This window comes from Sarcophilus harrisii, chromosome 2, assembly GCF_902635505.1.
Source record: "Sarcophilus harrisii chromosome 2, mSarHar1.11, whole genome shotgun sequence".
Taxonomy (NCBI): domain Eukaryota; kingdom Metazoa; phylum Chordata; class Mammalia; order Dasyuromorphia; family Dasyuridae; genus Sarcophilus; species Sarcophilus harrisii.
In genome coordinates this window covers 513,080,309-513,101,910 of record NC_045427.1, presented here as the reverse complement: position 1 = coordinate 513,101,910, position 21,602 = coordinate 513,080,309, and the positions used below count along the sequence as shown (strand labels likewise).

The window sequence follows — 21,602 nt, the reverse complement described above, 5'->3', positions numbered from 1 at the left end:
TTATTATAAAAATGGTAGAATAATGTTATAGACTCCTGTGGAACTATAATAATAATTGAACTATTAAAAAAATAAGCTTGATGTGGCCACATTACAAGAAATACACAGAAAACAATCTAATCTACTAGTGCTCAAAAACCAGTGTATTGATTGCCAAGGGAGCCTCAAAGCAAACAAGCTATATTGGCAGCTTAAAACTTTCTATTTCTTGTTCAAGGCTTGAGAAAGATCCTAAATGATGCTAACGAAGTCTTTGTTTAAGATAACAGAATAAAAGAGACTTTGAGGTTAAGTTCAGTTTATGCTTTTAGGGTCTAACCACGGGAATTTACATCTCAAGCCTCTGAAACTTTACAAACATTCAGGGATGAACAATGAGAGACCAGAGGAAACTTGAATGCCCTGTGGTGACTGAATTCAAAGTCGAATCAAGCTGTCTATCTGTAACTCCTAAGGAACAGAGATCCAAGGTATTCTGTGGGTATCTGTACCCATTACACTCTCACAGACAGCTGGAGAGTAGTGAGTCCATCTTCAAGGGATTATACTTTTTATTCATGTAGACATACAACTTATTCAAAGCCTGGCTTATATTTAAATTTCATCATTTGGAGAGAGTTTCAGTATGTCAGCTGAGAGGAATAATAACATACTCAGACCATGTCTGGGTTTTCTGAAACTTTTTCCAAAATAAAGAGGATAAGGGATGAGACTGAAGGCTTAATGATTCAATTTTGTTACATAACACAGTTATAGCGGAATTTTTAGCCCTTACTAACTACTTTCACCACTAGCCTTCATGTGAGGTCCTCTAAAGTTTTACAATATTCTGGGTGCATTCTAAGCCTTGGTCATAGAAAAAAACACTAGAACTACCTCTTAAAATAAAAAACAAAGAGAAAAGGAGAAAAAAATCTGAATATGTTCCAGCACTGAGGGAAGAAATCTAGAGGGAAGAAATCGAAAGATCTGTAGAAAAAGTGTTTTCATGAAAACAGAGCAATATTGAATAAGCTGTTCACTAGCTGTTTCTACAAAATTGATTTAAGTCCATTGGTTCAGCTTAAACCAAGCTCAATAATCCTATATAATGCTAAAGATCTGTTGGAAGAATTAGCTACTGTAGCTACTGTAGACTTTTCAAGCTAGTCACACTTCACTGACTGACCTGGACAAATTCCTAGGTTCACACTTGAAAGTGTGGCCAAAGAAAGGCTCACAGGTGGGAAAACACCTGGAAAGCAGGGGAAAAAAACCAAACTAGAGACAGCTTAAGAAAAACATCAAGTAGTTTGAAATGGGTTTTATAAAATATTCCAAAGAATGCTTAAAGATCACTTGAGCTATTCATTGTAATTTTAGTAGATGAAGAAATTCCCAAATCACGGACAAGACATGCATCATTGTCTTGCTCAGACCTGATGGTGATAGCACACCTATTCCCTGCCACCCAGCAGAATTAACACAACTAAACAAAACCACTGAGTTTCCTAGACCTAATCAATCCTAAATAAGACACAGGCTTGTTGAGCTCCGTATCCAATTCTATTTAATAAATCTTTCTCCAGTGCCTCAAGAATGAATGAGATAATTGGAGAATATCTGCATCCTGACCCAAATAGATTTATCATGAACAGGCATTTGGCAAACAACACAAGGAAAACTTAAAACTGTATGCACTACTGTGAAATGTACAAATCATCCATGCCATCACTAGTATTCAAAACTGCAAACGCTTTTGATTGTTTGGAAAGAAAATTTCTTTGGAAAATATTACAAATATATACAATTTGGGGAAAACTACTGGGGATTTAATGCTATATAGAAGCAACTTGAAATACATAGACGTAAATAATCCTAGCTTTTTATGAGTGATAATCTGGCATAGTGAGTAGAATGCTGGTCAGGGTTCAAAATTCTACCTCATTAGCTGTATGACTTAGAATAAGTTACTTAACCATTCTGAACCTCAGGTTTCTTATCTGTAAAATGGGGATAATGTCACAGAGGAAGCAGTAGAAAGAGAATGAGAAGGCATATTTGGGTAGCATCAAATCCATTGCTCACTGTCATGCCTTTTGTGTATCTCAATATTATTCTGAGAGTCAGATATTCATCTGATAATATTTACATATATATATTATAATATTTACAAAGTGTCTGGTAATTTTTAAAGCCCTATAAATAAATGATAGTTACTATTATCTTTGATCTTTGAAACCAAGCTAAGAGAAAGATGGTCACCTCCTTCCCTGCCTATTCCTCTATTTTTTCTTTGTGCTTTATTAGAAGAAGAATTAGCAATTGCCAGGAAAAATCCTCCTAATTTTAAAGCTTAAACATTGGTGATGTTTCACACATTATGAGTTTATTGTTAGAGAATGTTACATTGTTTTTCAAGCCCATTACAAGAAATGAAATGTGTAGCAGATACTCCAACTAGCAAGTATTGTGCTTCATATTTTTCCCATTCAGATATAATTACAGCAATGTAGCTTCATTAAAATGTTATATTTTTATGGTGCCTAACAATTTACAAAGCATTTTCCTCCCAGCAATCCAGGGGGGATGAGATTGCTGATTTCATTACTTCCCCGTTTTGCAAGTGAGAAAAGTACATTCAAAGAGACCAGATAACTATCAGAGTGGGACATAATTCACTAAGACCAGTTCTTTGTTTAGGATACCAAATTATGTCTCTAGGGAGGCAAGTAGGTAGCAAACTTTTATGAAATGCTTACTATTTGCCAGACACTGTGCTAAGTGTTAAGGACACAAATAAAAGCTCCCACCTCAGGGGGCTTACCTTCTAATTAGGGAAAACAACACATGAAAAGGAGCTGGAATGAAGAGGAAAGATAATAGGTACTTTTTATGAGGTACTAGTGGAAAATCTTGGAGGGAGAAGATCAGCAGGGAGGGAAATGAAGCTTGGATGGCTAGGGTCCATACCAAAATGGAGACCCCCCAAAAGAACTCTTTATTGGTAGAAGAGGGCCAGGGTGGTAGGGTGATATTGTAGGGTGAGAAGAACCCAGGTAATTAAGGGAGTTTTAGGATGGGACAGCCGAGCCAGCGGCAGTCTTTGGAGTCAGAAACACAACTAGGAAGTCAATGAATGGCATAGCCAGCCTGTCCCTGTTCCTAAAGTCCTGAAAGGAACTCACCAATGGAGAATAAAGTGCATTAAAGAAGGATATTGAAATGTGAGAAGGCCTCAGGGACTGAGTGATCATTTAAAAAAGTAATGAGCTTACCAAGATAATTGAAAATAAATAATGGGATAACTGAGTGGTTCAGTGGATAGAACTTCCAGTCCTAGAATTCAAATCTGGACTCAGGTACTTGCTAATTGCATGACCCCTGGAATTTAACCCAAATCACCTCAGAGAGACAGATAAAGAGAGAGAATACCCTCTTTAGTCTCTCATTTGATTAAGGACAATTACAAGAAATTATTTTGTAGAATTTTTTAAAAATATCAAATAGGTTACATAAGAAAGCTGGTAAAGGCTGAGATAATTAAAATACCCCTAAATATTTCTCTTTCAAACTGTACTCTTGGAACCTGATACTAACTGGTCAAAAAAAAAAAAAAAGAGTGTTTAAGCATAAGACAAATACTATTGTGGTAAGATACTCAAGGTAGGGTTAGGAAGTTCCCATCTCAGACTCTGTCATAGCATCTATCACTTATAAGTAATCTTTAAAATAACCTGACTCCTTTCTACCTTTCCAATTTTCTTTTTTTTTCTGCCTTCTAAGTACTCTGTTTCAAGGATCCTGGCTAGGCTATTTGAAGCTCCCAAAACAAGACACTTGTGCTGTTGACTACATTTTCACTGATCATCTGTCTTCCTTCTCTGGAATTCTCTCTCATTTCTTCTATCTCCTGACTTCTTTCAAGTATTAGCAAAAATCACACCTAAAAAAAGCCTTTTCCATCCTCCTCACCCCCAAAGCAAATACCTTCCCTTTAAGATTGTTTCCAATTTATCATTGTGCATATCTATCCATCTACCATCCATATCTTTTTTCTCTTTCTCTTTCTTTCTTTCTCTCTCTTTCATTTGTTCCATATATTTCTATCTCTTGCTATCCATTTTCTATCTATCTAGTGTGAACATAGTTTTTCACCTTTCTCCTTCATTTGAATCAGAGTTCTTTGAGGTTATAGACTTCACAGGGTTTAGCACAATGGTTGGAACATAATAAGCACTTAAATGCTTGACCTGTCTTAAAAATACTTAAAGGAATTGATGTGTTTAATTGTATAGTTATGGGAATTCAGAATGCTGGTTACTTCTCCAAAAAAAAAAATATATATATATATATATATATATATATATATATATATATATATATATATAGTACACCAGCAGAGTATGAGAAGGCATTTTGGATGGTATCAAACCATTCTTCACATTCATGCTAAATGTGTGGGACAGATGGAGAAACAATTTAGCATTAAAATGGTCAATGGCTTTGACATTCCTAGAACAGAAGCCTTTGAACGAGGCAGGAAGCCACAGACTCAAAATTTGGAAAACTAGAATTGTATAATTGTAGATTAATTCACTATGAATGTAATCAACTGATTAGAAATGATACAATGCTCACTGGGAAGGAATAGTGGAGATTTGAATCCCCCTGGTTTGAAGAATTAACATTGGAAACCTTCATTGTCATGTTAGACAATACATGCCACTGAAAAGCTTTTTTGGAAATTCAAGAAATTGAACACTGATGGGGTGAAAGCTCCCAATTATGAATTATAAAGCATGAAGATGTCCATATGGAATGACAGTGGATGAAGTTCCATGTTAATGAATTATGATTTTAAAAAAGGAAAGGGATCAGTCACACATTAAATGAACACATTGAAAACATTTTGTTACACATCTGGTTCCTTGGCTAACTATCTAATTCATCACGGGGTATAATGAAAAGCATGTTGGGTCTAAAGAGAGGAGACCTGAGTTCTAGCCCCAGTTCTAGCATTGACTAGTAGAATAGAAAGGAGCCTACTTTCTAAAAGTAAAACAGAGCACACAAGAACGAAGTTCTTGGGATGGTGAGTGATGCCATGGGAGAGAAGGTGCCATGGAGTGACACACCTTTTCTGTAGTAAGTAATAGGACCTGTTTCATTATATCTGCAGCACATAGTATTCAGATACATCAGCGATCTATGATTTTGTCAATTTTGGGAATTCCTGGTGTGGGGATAGCACTTTTACTAATAGAGAACTGTAATATGACTAGAGGATAAAAATTTAAACAATTTATTTTCCAGACTATAGAAAGTACATTGGCTTTGGAATCAGAGAACCTGAGTTCCAATCAGAAATTCACTACCTGCTTTGTCTTAGATGAATCACTTAACCTTCCTGTGCCTCAATTTCCTTATGTGTAAAACAAGGGATTTGGATTAGATGGTATCTAAAGTCTTTTCTAGTTCTGAATTTCTGTTTCTATCACCTTATAAGAAGAGGAGTTGCTAGACTGCTAGATGACAGATCTTTACCTTTGACACAACAAACTGGTTACAACTCTGGGGACATTTGCCCATTAATAATTTCTTGAACCAATACCATCATTCACAAAAAACTATTTTTCTGATAGTTTTCAAAGTGCCTTCATCTCCTCTTAAAGCATCAGGTATAGAACACATTTATTTAGAGCAACCAAAACCACAAAAGGACCAACATTCTAGTAAACACTATGTAAATGTTCTTGTTTTGTTTTTATTATTCTTATTTTACTTGTGCTCATTATAAACAATAATTATAGTCAGCCTTGCTAAACTCTATTTCTCTCCCTACACATTCATGGTGTCAATAAATTCATTGTACCAAAGTTTGCCCCACTGAATGCTCCTGTTGTCTTCCTCTAAATATTGATTTCTTTCCTCTGGTTGCTTAGCCTTCGTTGTCCCCTCTGGAGATTACTTCTTCTTCTTCTTGTTCTTTTTTTTATTATTATTACATTGTATTTTATTTTTCCAAATATATGCAAAGATAGTTTTCAAAATTCACCTTTGCAAAAGCTTGTGTTCCAAATTTGTCTCCTCCCCCTTCTCTCCCCTAGAGAGCAAGCAATATGATATAGGTTAAACATGTAATTTTTCTAAACATATTTCCATATTCTTCATGTTGCACAAGAAAAAATAGGTCCAAAGGGAGGGAAAACATGAGAAAGAAAGAAAAACAAGCAAACAAACAAAAGCAACAATAATAAAAAAGTGAGAAACACTATGCTTTGATTCACATTCAGTCTCCATAGTTCTCTCTCTGGATGGGGATGGCTCTTTCCATCACAAGTCTATTAGAATTACCTTGAATCACTCACTTTATTGTTGAAAAGAGTCCGTCATAGTTGAATTCTGAAGATACTTTAGTCTCTTTTTGTAGGTCTTTATGGATCTGGTGATTAGTAAACAGCTCATTTGTTCCCTGGGGTTGACTCTCAATGTAGCACCACTCTTACTTTCTTTTCCAAAGCTTCCGATTTCTATCAAGCTGCACACCTTCTGTGTGGTCACCAGTCTGGCAATTCTGGTGTGTGTGCTAATAATATGTTTTCCATTGTCACTATATAACACATGCCCTTCTCTCTAGCCCATATATGGCGTAAAACTGAAACCAAATTAGAAAGAATTATTCTAGTCAATTATTCTGTATTTAAGGGTGTCTAAGCCCTGGAAAACAGTTTATATTATATTTTTTGTTCTATTTCAGTTAAATTACCATGGAAAACATTTAAAATAAGGGTTTTTGGAGTGTCAAATGTTATTTATTTCAGTTTTTTCTTCTACTTTTTACTCTGTTGTAGTCCCATAGCATGAAAAAGATGTTGTTCTTCATGTCTCAAAATGTTATTGTTGCTTTTGTTTAGTTGATTAGTTGTGTCTGCCTCTTCATGACCTAGTTTCAGATTTTCTTGGCAGAGATACTGGAGTGGTTTCTAGCTCATTTTACTAATGAGGAAATTGAGGCAAACTGGGTACTTAGGGTTACACAGCAATTAAGTGATTAAAACTGGATTTGAATTCAGGATCTCCTGACTCTAGGTTTAATATCCTATCCATTGTGTCATCCAGATAGCTTTAAAATATGTTACTACTGACTACTAACAGGAGGGCATATATATAAAGTTGTTTTTCCATAGTTCCATTGGATATATTTAGGTGGGCTCTCCTGTATACTTTTAATTTTTTTTATTTTAATTTTTAAATTTTTATTCATTTTTTGCTGAGGCAATTGGGGTTAAGTGACTTGCCCAGGGTCATCACACAGCTAGGAAGTGTTAAGTGTCTGAGACCAGATTTGAACTTAGGTCCTCCTGACTTCAGGGCTAGTACTCTATCCACTGCACCACTTAGCTGCCCCAGTCCTATATATTTTTAACGTGTAAAAAGTTCATTGTGGCAAGATGACTGATCTGGCTGAGGGGACATTGTCAATAGCTGTGGAATGATAAAAATATATTATGTTGATATAGTGCTTTACAATTAAAAAAATCTTTTTCCATACTTTTTTTTCTCAACTAATCCTTATGATAGCTCTGTTCACTGATCAGAATAGAAACTATGTCCATTGACAGATGAAGAAATACAAATTCATAGAAGTTATATAATGTACTCAAAGAAAGTCACAGTCAAGAACTGGTAAGGCTAATACTAGATTCTGATTCCTAAACCAGAGTTATTTTTTTTCCTTTTTTTAATTATAACTTTTTATGTACAAAACATATGCATGGATAATTTTTCCAACATTGACCCTTGAAAAACCTTCTGTTTCAACTTTTCCCCTTCTTCCCCCCACCCTCTCTCCTAGATAGCAGGCAGTCCCATACATGTTAAATATGTCAAAGTATATGTTAAATCCAATACATGTATACATATTTATACAGTTATCTTGCTGCAAAAGAAAAATCAGATTTAGAAAAAATGTAAAAATAACCTGAGAAGGAAAATAAAAATGCAAGCAAGCAATAACAAATAGAGTGGAAATGCTATATTGTGGTCCACACTCATTTCCCATAGTTCTTTTGCTGGGTGTAGCTGGTTCTCTTCATTACTTAACAATTGGAAGTGGTTTGAATCATCTCATTGTTGAAGATAGCCACTTCCATCAGAATTGATCCTCTTGTTGTTGCTATGTACAATGATCTCCTAGTTTTGCTCATTTCACTTGGCATCAGTTCATGTAAGTCTCTCCACACCTCTCTGAAATCATCCTGCTGGTCATTTCTTACAGAACAATAATATTCCATAACATCCATGTACCATAACTTATTTAGCCATTCTCCAATTGATGGGCATCCACTCAGTTTCCAGTTTCTTGCCTCTACAAAAAGGGCTGCCACAAACATTTGTGCACATGTGGGTCCCTTTCTCTCCTTTAAGATCTCTTTGGGATACAAGCCCAGTAGAAACACTGCTGGATCAAAGGGTATGCACAGTTTGAAATTTTTTTGAGCATAGTTCCAAATTGCTCTCCAGAATGTAAACCAGAGTTATTTTCACTAAGCTAATTAGTTCAGGTCAAAATTTAATCAATCAATAAGCGTTTTGTTAAGCTCTTATTCTGTGTCAGGTATTGTGCTAAGCTCTGTAGCTACATCAAAAGGCAAAAAGTATCTGTGTCTTTGAGGAACACACATTCTAATGCAACACCACAAAAATAATTATGTATGAGATCTATACAGGGTGATTAGCAGTTAATTACAAAGAAAAGGCATTAGGAGTTTCCATGAACTTCACAATTCTTTTAATTCACTGATTAATTCACTGAACTAATTCAACCATGGATACAAACTAGGAACATCAGGAGGTTGAAAAAAAGTAAGAATCAGATTTTTAAAAAATGACTATTGAGGCAATTTTTTTCTTTATTTATTTAGGATGAGAAAATTTAGTTCAAGAGGTGAAGCTGTGGATAGAATTCTAGTTTCTTAGTTAGAAGACTTGAATAAATTTCCTGATTCCATGGTAAATGATTTAATTTCTTAGCCCCAGTTTGCTTATCTGTGAAATGAAGATAATAGCACTTACACTGCAGAATTATTTTTGAGGTTCAAATGAAATAATTATCTAAAATATTTTGCAAATCTTAAAATATACAAATGTGACTACTACAACAATCATAACAACAATAACTATTACTATAACTACTGAATGGGGTATGTCATTCTTTGGTTGACATACTGTATCCAATAATAGCAGTAGGGCCTGTTTTATTTATTTATTTTTTTGCTGAGGCAATTGGGGTTGTGACTTACCCACGGTCACACAGCTAGGAAATGTTAAGTGTCTGAGGTCAGATTTGAACTCAGGTCGTCCTGACTTCAGGGCTGATGCTCTGTGCACTGTGCCACCTAACTGCTCCAGTAGGGCCTGTTTTATTGTATCTGCAGCACATACAATATAGTACTTAAATACATCAAAGATCTGTGATTTTATCAATTTTTGGAACTCTTGGTATAAGGGTACCACCCTTGCTTACAGAGTAATAGACTCGGACTAGTAGGTAAGATTTTAAGCAATTTATTTCTAAGACTATGGAAGGAACATTGACCTTTCATGATACCACCATATCTCAATAACTTTTTTCTCTGTATGCTATTTTTCTTTTAAAAAGTAAATTCTTTGAGGGCTCAGACTACCTTTGGGTTTTTAATTGTATATCTTCTATTATAACTCAATAATCATGTAACACTTACAGAAGTGATTCTTTTTCTTTTTCTAAGTAGGGTTTGTACTTGCTGGCATTTGAGGTCCCTTCTAAAGCTAAAATTATGTGATTATTTACATGATTTGCTTCCTGAAAGTTCCCTAGGATGCTGCTAGACTTTCTGAGCCATTCTGTCTCTTAGTCACTTTCTTTGTCTTCATTTATTTAACATGATATACAAATTTTGCATATTGGCTGTTATTCTACCACTGGAATGTAATCAGAAGGAGGTAGCCTTTTAAAACCCAGCCATGTGGCTTTAGGTGGAGACTCAGTGTTTCTCAGAGAAAATCTTAGGCTGGATTCCAGGAGACTTCAGTACAAGGTTTGGCTCCATCCTTCATTTATTTTATGATCTTGAGTTATCATTCCTTCTCAGCTTTGTTATTGTTATTATTATTATTATTTAATGTGCAAAATAGGGATTATAATTCCTATGTTCTCTTAGGCTGTGAGGGCAAATTCAATTAAGCAATTCAATTCAAAGACAACCAGAGTGACTAGGAATAGGCTTTCAGCTCCCAAGTAAAATAATGCTCTGTAAATTCACAAAACTAGGTTAATTAGGTTAAGTCTTCTAAAACTCTGGTTTTAGAGTTTTAAGTTAAATTTCAATCCTTGGTCCTATGAAAAATTTGAACTCAGTTTTAGAGATATATTCATAATAACACTTTAATTTAGATAACAAAAATGGTAATAATTAACATTTATATGATATTTTAAGATTTGTTCTCTGATTTATAGATATGTGATTCCCACAACAACTTCATGGGATAGGCAATATTATTACAGATGAAAAAACTGAAGTTTAACTGACTTGCTCAGATTCACATCAGGAACTTGTGTCTAAGTTAGAATTTGAACTCAGGTTTTCCTGACGCTAGAGTTGGCAAAATACTTCTCCCACAACAATCCCATAAAGAAGGTAATGGAAATGTTGAGGGGAGGGTGTCTCTTTTTACAGAGAAGGAAAGTGAGGAGGAACAATTAACTTACCAATAGATGTGTAACTAGAATTTAAATATTTTGACTACAAATATGGTCTTTAGTTCATTACACTGTTGCTTCAAGCATGAATATATGCATATACACCAGTCTGAACAATATAATTCTGATTTCCCATGACTTTGAAATGTAGAACTTTGACCCCCTCATTTCATAGAAAATTGAGAGGTGATAATGTGATAATGCAGTTCTTGTCAGACTTTTGTGATGTGTTGATTGGTTTTGTTGATGTTTTTCTCTTCTTTTTCTTCTTTCAAAATATTATTTGTTATAAGGGGAGGCTATCTGAAAAGGGAAGGGAAAAGAACAGTGGGTAAAATTTTGGCAATGTAAATTTCTAAAAATCAATACAAACATAGGACTTTTAAGAAAGCAAAAAGATCTTGGGTTTCTCTTCTTCTATCCATTCTTATCCTAACCTTTCTTTTTTAGGTTCCTCAGAGGATAGGAGAGTCCACTAATGCTTCAGAAGACAGTAATGAGGGCATCCCAGGAGTGTGGGGTGCTTGGGGTCCTTGGTCAGCTTGTTCGAGGACATGCAGTGGCGGTGTGATGGAGCAGACACGACCTTGTCTTCCTAGCACTTACCGCATGAGAAGTTACCATAGGCCTGGGGCTTCATTCCCAGCTTCAGAGAGGGCTCTCTCCTACCATTGGGCACATCTTCGTGAAGATTCAGGAAATCCGTATTCCAGCCATGTCATCTCTGCCATCCGCAACTCTGTTCCCCTCCACAGAAACCAAGATCAGAGAGCAGGACTGCAGTCTGCTGCCACTTTTGGGGATCGGAATGATAGCCATCTAAACCAAGGGATCTTAAGGGGCAGTCGGCAATCACACTCTCGAGGGAGGGAACCAAAATCAGAAAGAAGGTATTGCACCTGCATACCCTATCTCCTAAACTAATCCACTCTTGCTAATATGCTAATAATATATTGATAATACAATTTTAATAACTAACATCTAACAAGAACTAATATCTCTTTGTACAATAGATTTTTTGTTGTTCCAGATCTATATTTTTATTGATGTAGAGTGAGCTTGAGAAAATTCTCCCTATCAATGCAAATCATAAAATATCCTGCAGTTTTTAGTTTGAGAGGGATTTTTGAGACATTCAGAGGTGAAAGGGACTTATACATGGTCATACAAGTAATATATTTCAGAAGAAGGAGGATTCAAACTTGATCTGATTCCAAGACCTGACTACTAGCCATCATCCCATGCATCCTCTCAATAATCTAATATTCCACTGGTATTGTTAAGGATTTACTATGAATCAAGTGATGTGCTTAGTTTTGACCATGCCAAAGAAACAAGTGAAATTTATATTTCAAGAAACTTACATTCTATTGGGGGAAACAGCATGTATAGGAGGCTATCCTAGCAGCTGGAGGATCAGAAAAGATCTCCTATAGAAGATGGCACTTTAGCTTAACTTTGAAGAAAGCTACAGATTCTTAGAAGCAAAAGTAAGGAGGAAAAGTATTCCAGAAACAGGAGAGGGAGAAGCTGAATTTTCAACCTATATAAAAGTACAAGCATGGGAGATAGAATGCTATGGGTGAAGAATAACAAATAGACCAATTTGTCTGGACTTTTATTAAAGGGGAGTGTTATAATGGAAATTAAAGCAAACTGAGGCATCATGTCCTGATCACATTCAATTTGTTGGTAATCAATAGTCTTACCAAAAAATTAAATATGCTCAGAACTTTGTGCCTCAGTTTACCTTAATTTCAATCATGATAGAACTAATGTAATAGAAATGTAGTCACTCCATCTGCCAACCTTGGCCATTTTTACTGAATGGTTCCCATGACTAGATTGTTCTCCCTCCTTATCTCTGACTCCTGGCTTCCCTGACTTGCTTCAAGTCCCAGCTAAAATGCTGCCTTCTAAGGAACCCTTTCTTGATGCCCATTATTTTTAGTGCTTTCCCTCTGGTGAGTGTTTCCAATTTATCCTGTATATAGCTCATTTCTACAGTTATTTGCAAGACTGAACTTCTTGAGAATACACACTGGGTTTTTTGTTTGTTTATTTATTTTTTGCCATCCTTAGTGCCTGGAACATAGTAGCGCCTTAATATATAATTCTGACTGACTTAGCAACTAATTGGCTGTGGGGTTGTGGTGGTGAGAGAGGATGTATAATTTAGAAGGATTATGAGTACACTTGGGTGACTAGAAGCGTGGTGATATCCTTTACAAAAATAGGAACACTCAGAAGAGATGTGAGTTTTGGGGAAAAGATAATGAGTTCTGCTTTGAACAAGTTGAGTTTAACACGCTTATGGACATCCATTTGGAAATAACTAGTAGGCACTTGGTGATATGGGCTTGGATCTTAGGGGAGAGCAGAGATGAATATATAGATCTGGGAGTCATCTGTATGGAGATAATTGAATTCATGGAAATCGATGAGCTCACTAAGAAAGAGAATGGAGAGAGAGATTACACATGATTAGTGGTTAGTACTATATCTCCTCAGTGAAGAGTGTGCCAAGTTCTTATTATTCCCAAATGGCTTGAGCAGACTTCAGGGATATCTTGGATCCATTACTTGTTCTACTGGCTATGAGCCTTAGTATGAAGAGTTTTGAACTCTAGAGTGGGGGTAACAGAGGTTGATCTGATGCTTGAATTTGTAAACTGTGCCTTAATACTCCTCTTTTCATCTTTTGATTTATTCTCATGGCCATTGAAAATGTTACTGCCAACCCCATCCTAGTCTTTTGTTCTAAATAATCTTCAAAGTCAGACAAATTCTTCTCTTGTTAGGGCTTAAGAAAAAATTTCTAGAGGCAGCAGGTCCATTGTTTTCCTGCACATTTAATTCCAAAGAGTAGGTTATACTTTGGGTCATCAACTGAATGTCTGATATTAGCCATCCTTCCCCAACACATGCATTTATAAACATAACTCATGTCAATGGCACTGTGCTACAGTGGACAGAGAACTGGCCTGGGACGGAAGTCCTGCCATGGAAACATAGTGCCAGTGTAGACAAATTACTTAATTTTATGATGCCTCAGGCCACTTTCAAGACTATAAATTAAAAAGAAGCTGTTATTATACATTGGTAGAAGTTGTTCTTCAACAAGAGCTCCTTACTCCAAGAAATAATGTCTGGTAAAAAAAAAAAAAAGCCCATAGAATTTTATTAGAAAGCTAAATATGAACTAGTCACTTTCACTAAGATATTTTTTTTAACTGAGGAAATACTATGCAGAGGATTCTTTTTTAAGTAAGGATTGGACCTAAGTAGACAATGAAGTCCCTTCTAAGTCTGTGATTTTGTGATGATGTGTTTCGGTGAAGAGTTCTGCTGTAGTTTGCTTCTGATCGTTTCTCATTAACATTGAGAAATTTCTATGTGTTTGATATATAGATTAGATTTCTGCAGAATTAACAAGTATTTATAAGTACCTAATAATAATTTAAAAGTAGCTAGGTAGACTTTCTATCTTCTAATTCTATGCTTTTTCTCTGGTGTCCTACATGCCTGGAATGTCCTTGCTCCTTCTGCCTCATGCTTTCCCTGCCTTCTTTCAGCTCAGCAAAATTCTACTTTCTGTAAGATGTCTTTCTTGGCATCCCTTAATGGTAGTAAAATGCCTTTACTCTCAGATTAAGTTCAATTTATCATATATATATATATATATATATATATATATATGTATATGTATGTATATGTATATATACTTGTTTGCATGTTGTCCTTTCTTCTCTCCCCACTCCCATTTAAATGTGAACTCCTTGAGGGAAGGGACAATTCCCATCATCAGTGCCCAGCTCATAGTAATCATCCAGTAAGTTATTGCTGACAAAATAAATGCTATTTGACTTTGTGGTCTGTTCTAACTTCCTACAATCCATCATAGAAACTATGGTGTGAGACAGTTGCAGAGTAAGAATAAGGATCAGAATACAATCACTTTATACAGAAGGACTATATTGGGAAGGGACTCTGGACCTCATCCTGTTCCCAACAAATCTTTTTCTTTTTTTGTAATTTTCTCCTTATTTTCTTGCTAGCAGAGATTTTTTTTCCCCTTGATTCAATAATGGGAGATGCAATTACTGTTTACTATGAAATTACAAGTTTTTAATCATCCTCTTTCACTTTGACAACACCAGCTGAAATAATCCAAATATTAGTGTGGGGGGTTGTATAAGTTTCCTTTATTTTCTAGGTTGGTGAAGCTAGCATTTGTTTATATTTATCACTCACTAGGAACATGCAGAGCATATGTGACCTAAAGAGAATCTCAGCATGCTCTTTGAATAGTTGCCTGTTTCATTCCAAGGTTTAAGTTAAATGCTTGGAGTTAAGACTATTAGATGATCTAACTAAAATGCCTTATGTTTTAAGAGAATTGGAATTGTTGACTTATATAATAAAGGAAATTCATTAAACCAGTATTTCTTGGATGCCTGTTAGGATTTAGGTACTATGTTTGATACAAAGATGATAGATATAGTTCATGTGATCAAGAAGATTAAAATTAATAAAGAATACTTAAATATACACAGATAAAAACAGTACAAGACAATATGAAAGAAGTATCTTAAGAAAAGTAAAAAGTGCTTGTTCAGAGTTCAAAGGAAAGAATGGTCATCTTTAGTTAGGTGATCAAATAAGGAGATAGAATTTGACCTTTGAGAGATAGGCAGGATTTTGACAGAATGAGATGTTGGGGGATTGTGAGGCTGAAAAGTTAGGTACAAATTCTTAAAATTATTAGCCCCTAAAATTATTGTGGATTTGTTGTGATTAAATGCTCCTACAAACTGGGAAACCTGCTGGGTGTCTAACACTATGCTAGGCACAGTGCAGAGCACATACGAAAAAGCAAGACATGGTTTTTATTTTCAAGGAGCTGTCAGTTCTCTTGTGGGAAAGTGGAAATGACACAAACCAAAGAAGCCAGCAACATATATGTGAGAGTACTTATCTTTCTAAAGATTATGATAGGAAGGAAGAAATTTATTATTTTATATATGTGCAAAAACGCTAATCACTTAAAAAACATTTTCATTTGATCCTTAGAGCAATCTTTGGACATGGATGTTAATATTAAATTCATTTTACAGTTGAGGAAACTGAGACAGATGAAAATTAAATGATTTGTGGAGATTCACACAGCTGGCAAGTGTCTAAGGTAAAATTTGAACTCAGGGCTTCTTAATTCCAGACACAGTGCCATTCCCATTCTACCATCTAGTTGTCTTAATACTTCAATACAGTTAAAAAATCAAGACAACATATCATGTATATTAGAGAGGTCAGAGAAAGTTTCCTAAAAGAAGCCAAACTTGAATAGAAGAATAAAGAATTAATAAAATTTGAATAGGTGAAGAAGTAGAATGAATATTCAAGGCATGAAGAACAGTTAGAAGGCTACTTGAGGATATATAGTTGCACCATGGATACGGTGGTATCCATTTCTTGGACATTTACTAGCTGTGACTTTACTGCTGCCCTCAGTTTCCTCATCTCTAAAATGGAGATGATAATAATAGAATCTATTTCTTATAGATTCACTATATAGTGAAGCTCAAATGAGATAAAATATGTGAAGTATATTAGAAACTTTAAAGTGCTGGCTATCATCATCATCATTCCTTGTAAGCATTTGGAAAAGAGGTTGGCAGAAAGGGCTGGGAGTGGAGACCTCTTGGGATGTGGCAAGCAATTTGGTAATAGGAAGAAATTTAGACAAGTTGTAAAGTGACTAAAAAATGATTTCCATTTATATAATCATGTGGATTCTTATAATTACAATGTGATTATAATTCTTCTTTTGAGAACAGACTCAATACCAAGAGCTCTCTGGATTTTTTAAAACAACATTTTCAATGGCACCATAGAGAATCCAGAAGTCTAAGTGCTAATACCAGCCTACTTTAAATTCATATTCCAAAATTACCTTCCTAAAGCTTACAGACTTTGAGCTTATTATTCTTAATTAATTAAAGTTTATTTATTTTTATTATTTATCTATTATTAATAAATAATAAATAATTATGATAATTATTGTTAATTAAACGATAATCATAGATATCTATGACATATCAGGCCTCTTCCAAACTGTTCAAATGAACAAATATTTATTGAATGCCTATTTTATCTTTAGTACTGAGTTAGAGTTTATTTGTAATATTTAATATTGAGATTTGACCCCCAGGAAAGTGACCAACTCATTGAGGAGACCAGACCTAGAAGCTATAATTATAAGGTGATAGGAGTGATTGTACCACAACTTTTTCCTCTGCATGCTACTGTGGAAGAAGCATTGCATTTGAGAAAGACCTTGGGATTGCAGCTTGAGACTGATATTTATTTCTATATGGGCTTGGGCACGTCACAATCTGTTCAGGATTCACTTTCCTTACTTGTCAAATGAAGGTATTTAAAGTGATGATGTTGAAGGCCCCTTTCAGACTGACTCTGGGATGTCATGAATATTGTCTCCTTCAAAGCAGTTACTACCTTGGCAGGTTTATACTTCCATTCTGCTGGCATTTTTTCAAAATATTTTTGAAATTCTTTTTTTCTTTGGCGTCTGTGGCACATTGTTTTGAATATACACAAACACAAAAGAATACCACAAGTTCTTGTGTTTTGAGGGTGGAGTTGATTTTATTTTTGGAAATAGCCAAATGTCATCTGGAGTCAAGTTGAAGCTGAATCTGGAGAATAAAAGTAGTTATATTTAGAGGGGGAAAGAAGTTAGAGGAGCTTAGGACTCATGACCTTGATCTTTTTTTTTTTTTAAATCATTTCTTTTATTTATTTATTTTGGATTTCAAAATACTTGTATTGTTTTACTTTTTTTTTTTAATTAGTTTTTATTTTCAAAACATATGTATGGATGATGTTTCAACTGATCCTTGCAAAATCTTCTGTCCCAAACTTTTTCCTCTCTTACCCGCACTCCCTTCCCTAGATGGAAAATAATCCAATACATGTTAAACATATTAAAATATAATTAGATATAATATATATACATATTTATATAATTATCATGTTGCGCAAGAAAATTCTAATTAAAAAGAAAAAAAATGAGAAAGAAAACAAAATGCAAGCTAACAACAAAAAGTGAAAATGCTATGTTGTGATCTACACTAAGTTCTCACAGTCCTCTATCTGGATGTAAGATCCCCTTGCAGCAAACAATGTTAGCACAAGAGCAAATGTTGGGTTATGGTCATGTCACCCTGGGCAAATCACTTAAATTGTCTCAACTTAAATTTGTTTAAGTTTATTGGTTGATACAATTAAAAAATGAATATGAGGTTATCTCAGAAATTATGAAGGGTCATGTGAATAAGAGATATCTTTTTAAAATATTAATACTATTTTAAATGATGTTACTAATTTTTAAATGATATTTGGATTTCAGAGCATGTTTTCATGCTATGCCCTCCTAGGTAAAATTTCATCTAGAAAATCAGTGATTTTGAAACATCTGAAATGGTACCTAACATTAAATGCATAAGACAAACCTTTCCATTTATTCTCTCCCTGGGAAAACAGTATTGGATGCATGCAGGGGTCATTTGTTTTTTCAACTCCTCCTTTCCTTCCCCTTTTCCTGCTGGCTTTTTACATTTCAACATTAATAATTCTGAAGCAATCTGTTTTTTCTTTCCCTGAGGCCTCCAAAGTAGAGAAGGCTTGTTTATGTCTCTGAAAGTGGAAACTTGCCATTAATTAAATGCCACAAAAACTACACACGTATTTCCTGATCCCCTGTTGACCCTTTGAGAGTCGGGTTACAGAATGGCAATGGCCACATGGCATGAGTCCTGGTGCAGTGGTGCTATCAGTTGCTCTCCTTGGAAACCCTTAAAAATTTTTTTCTAGATGAACCTTTTCATAGAGTAACAGCTAGTTCTACATTGTACCATACAGGGCAGGTCTAGTATTCTGTATATCCTCAGTTTTCTTCTCTCCTTTTTTTCCTTTCCTCTCTTTCCCCCTTCTTTTCTTCTGTACTCTTTTCCCCTTCTTTATCTTCTCTTTTTCTCTTCTTCCCTTTTTTCTTTTCTCCTCTCTTTTCTCTTTTCTCCTCTCCTCCCCTCCCCTCCCCTCTTTTCTTCTTTCCTCTCCTCCCCTTTTCCTCTCTCCTCTCTTTTTCTTCTTTTCTCTCCTTTTCCATTTTTCTTCTCTCTTCTCCCTCTCTTCTTCTTTCCTCTTACTCTCTTTTCCCCCACTCTTTTCTGTCTTCCTTCTTTCCTCTTCTTCCCTTCTCTCCCCTTATTTTTCTTTATTTTTCACTTCTCTTTTTATCATCCCCCCTCCTTTCTTATGCCCCCTCATATCCTCTTCTTTTCTCTCTCCTTTTCTCATCTTTTTTCTCCTTTCCTTTCCCTGTTCTTCCATTTTTCCTTCCCTCTCTTTTTTTCTTGAAGTTATAGTTCCATTTAATTCGAATCACTTGACTTATTATATATGCTATTTACTGATAATAACCAGGTAAATGGCATTTTTATGTACTTTGCTTTCTAAATAGGAAACCTTAGATTGTCCTTTTCAGCAAGAGTGTTTCATAATATAACAATGATTGCTGGTATGTGCAATTCTGCCTGTAGGATAGAAAAACTGGAGATAGATCAAGGCTTGAGTTACTCTGATGTTAGGCAAGAATCCAAGAACCCTTACTCATTTCTTTTTCTTTTTTTCTTCTTTTTGGTGGCACTTTATTAAACATCAGAAGTATTTAATTAGTTATCTGAATAGAGATCCCCTATTGCCATAAGAATGTTGCACAGAATGCCTTCTAAACCATTCATAACTCCATGTCATATCTGAAAGCAGGATATAATGGACTATGGGAAGAGGTCAGAATATGCATTTTTAATGGGGGGATTTTTAATTTCACTTCTGATTTTTTTTTGGTGAATTCTCTTTCAAGATTGCACAGTCCTAGCCAGTAGAGAAATGGGGCTAGAGTCTATCCTCTTCTGTCACTAGTAGAGATATCGTTCCAGCAGTCAGAGGGTGAAGGTTTCCCTGTCAAAAACCAGGCCTCTGGGTCTCTGCCTTTCCCTCATACTTCTTTTTTCTCTTTTGGCACTTTTTTCACATCCTTCCTCACTGCTATCCAATACCTTTTAAAGGTTCACATACACATCTCAACCTTAAGGCCATGTGAGGGAATCTTGGGGGATAAGCTCTAATTTAGAAAAGAAAAATAGTGCTAATTTAGAACCAGTTTAAAAAATTTAATTTAGAAAAAAATGCATGTTTTAGTTTGCTTGGCACAAATTCAAGGCAATGAAACAATCCCTTCCAGTCGTTCTTTGTAGCCACTTCCATTTTAGTCCAAAGGCTATTCTTGTAGGCTCTGACTTTGGGGATTATATTTCTGTTGGCACTAATTGACTCTATTTTGCATACTCCAGGTAAATCTATTGCCCCTTTACTTTTGTTCTTCAGAGGCTATAGATAGAGACTCACATTTCTATAGTTTTAACTTTGACAAAGTTCTTCCCTCCTATGAGGTAGTGACCCTATGGGGTCAGGATCTGTGATCTCTTTTGTGTAGGGGAATCCTGCTGTGGAAACTCCCTTCACTGAAACAATTGGACCACTCATCTGGAATTTAGTGTTTAGTGAGGTGCCCAGAGGTCCTGAGAGGTTAAGTGACTTTTTTGGTTATTTTAATTTTTTTCATTTAGCAAAAATATGTTTTCTTCCTTCCAATCTCCCCTTTTTCTCCTGCTCATTAGAGATGGGGACAGGAAAAGAAAGCTCTAAAACAAATATGCGTATCATGCAAAATCAATTCCCACATTAGCCATGTCCAAAGAATATATGTATCATTCTGTATTCTGAGCCCATCATCTCTCTATTAGATAGTGGGCAGCATTCTTCATCCTTGGTCCTCTGGAATCATGGTTCCTCACTGAATTGATCAAAGTCCTTAAGTTTAAATTGCTCTCCCTTGACCTTTAGTAGTATATGTCAAGGTTAGGTCTTGAAATCAGGTTTTCCCGACTCAAAAACTGCTTCCCTGTCCATTCTGCTTTTCTGTTTAGAAGTAGGTAACATTAGAATCAGCATTTTAATTTTACAGAGAAATACATCAAAGCAAAGTGAAAGGATATTACTCTCACATACTTAATGTATATTAAATGTTGGGTTCAAAGCATGAATATACTAAATTTGACTGTTCTGGGTATTCCAAGGTTTTTCTTATTATATGATGCTTTTTCCTACTCAGTTAGCATAGTAGATAGAGCACTAGATATGGCCTATCCACTTTATTTAAGACCTATATTCAAAGCTAATCTCAGATACTTATTTACCTATAAGTTGTATGATCTTGGGCAAGTCACTTAACCTTTGCCTCAATTTCTTCACCTATAAAATGAGGTTAATAATAGCATTTACCTACTGTTTTTGTTTGTTTGGGTTTTTTGTTTTTGTTTTTGTTTTTTGGTGAGACTCAAATGAGGTAACATTTGCAAAACTTTTAAAGCAGTGCTTAGCACATAGTAGATGCTTATTAATGCTGATTTTTATCTTCCTTTTCCCATACTTCTTTCAAACCATACATGTTTGTAGATATTCTGTGAAGTCAAGAATAAATTGACTAAATACCTCTTCTTGGTTTTTCCTATCCTTTATGATCAGATGATTTAGAAGTAGAAGAGTCCTTAGAGGTCATGTAGTCCGACCTTTCATTTATAAAAAGATAAGGAAAATAAAATTCAAAAGGGCAAGTGATTTTTCTAAGGTCACATAGATTTTAAGTTTTGGGGACATGATAAATGCTTATTGGTTGTTGAAAAAAGCTGAGTTGATATTTGAGTAAGTGGCTGTTAGGCAAACTACCACGATTGCC

At 35.2% G+C, this 21,602-nt stretch overlaps 1 protein-coding gene across 2 annotated transcripts in view; it reads left to right on the top strand.

Annotated features, from left to right (window-relative positions):
* THSD4 (thrombospondin type 1 domain containing 4) overlaps window positions 1-21,602 on the top strand; it is an 850,332-nt gene that overhangs the window by 151,340 nt on the left and 677,390 nt on the right. For both annotated transcript variants that reach the window (XM_031955286.1, XM_031955287.1), the window contains exon 4: window positions 11,174-11,613. In XM_031955286.1, coding sequence (XP_031811146.1) covers window positions 11,174-11,613 — 440 coding nt within the window. The remainder of the gene's footprint in view (window positions 1-11,173; window positions 11,614-21,602) is intronic.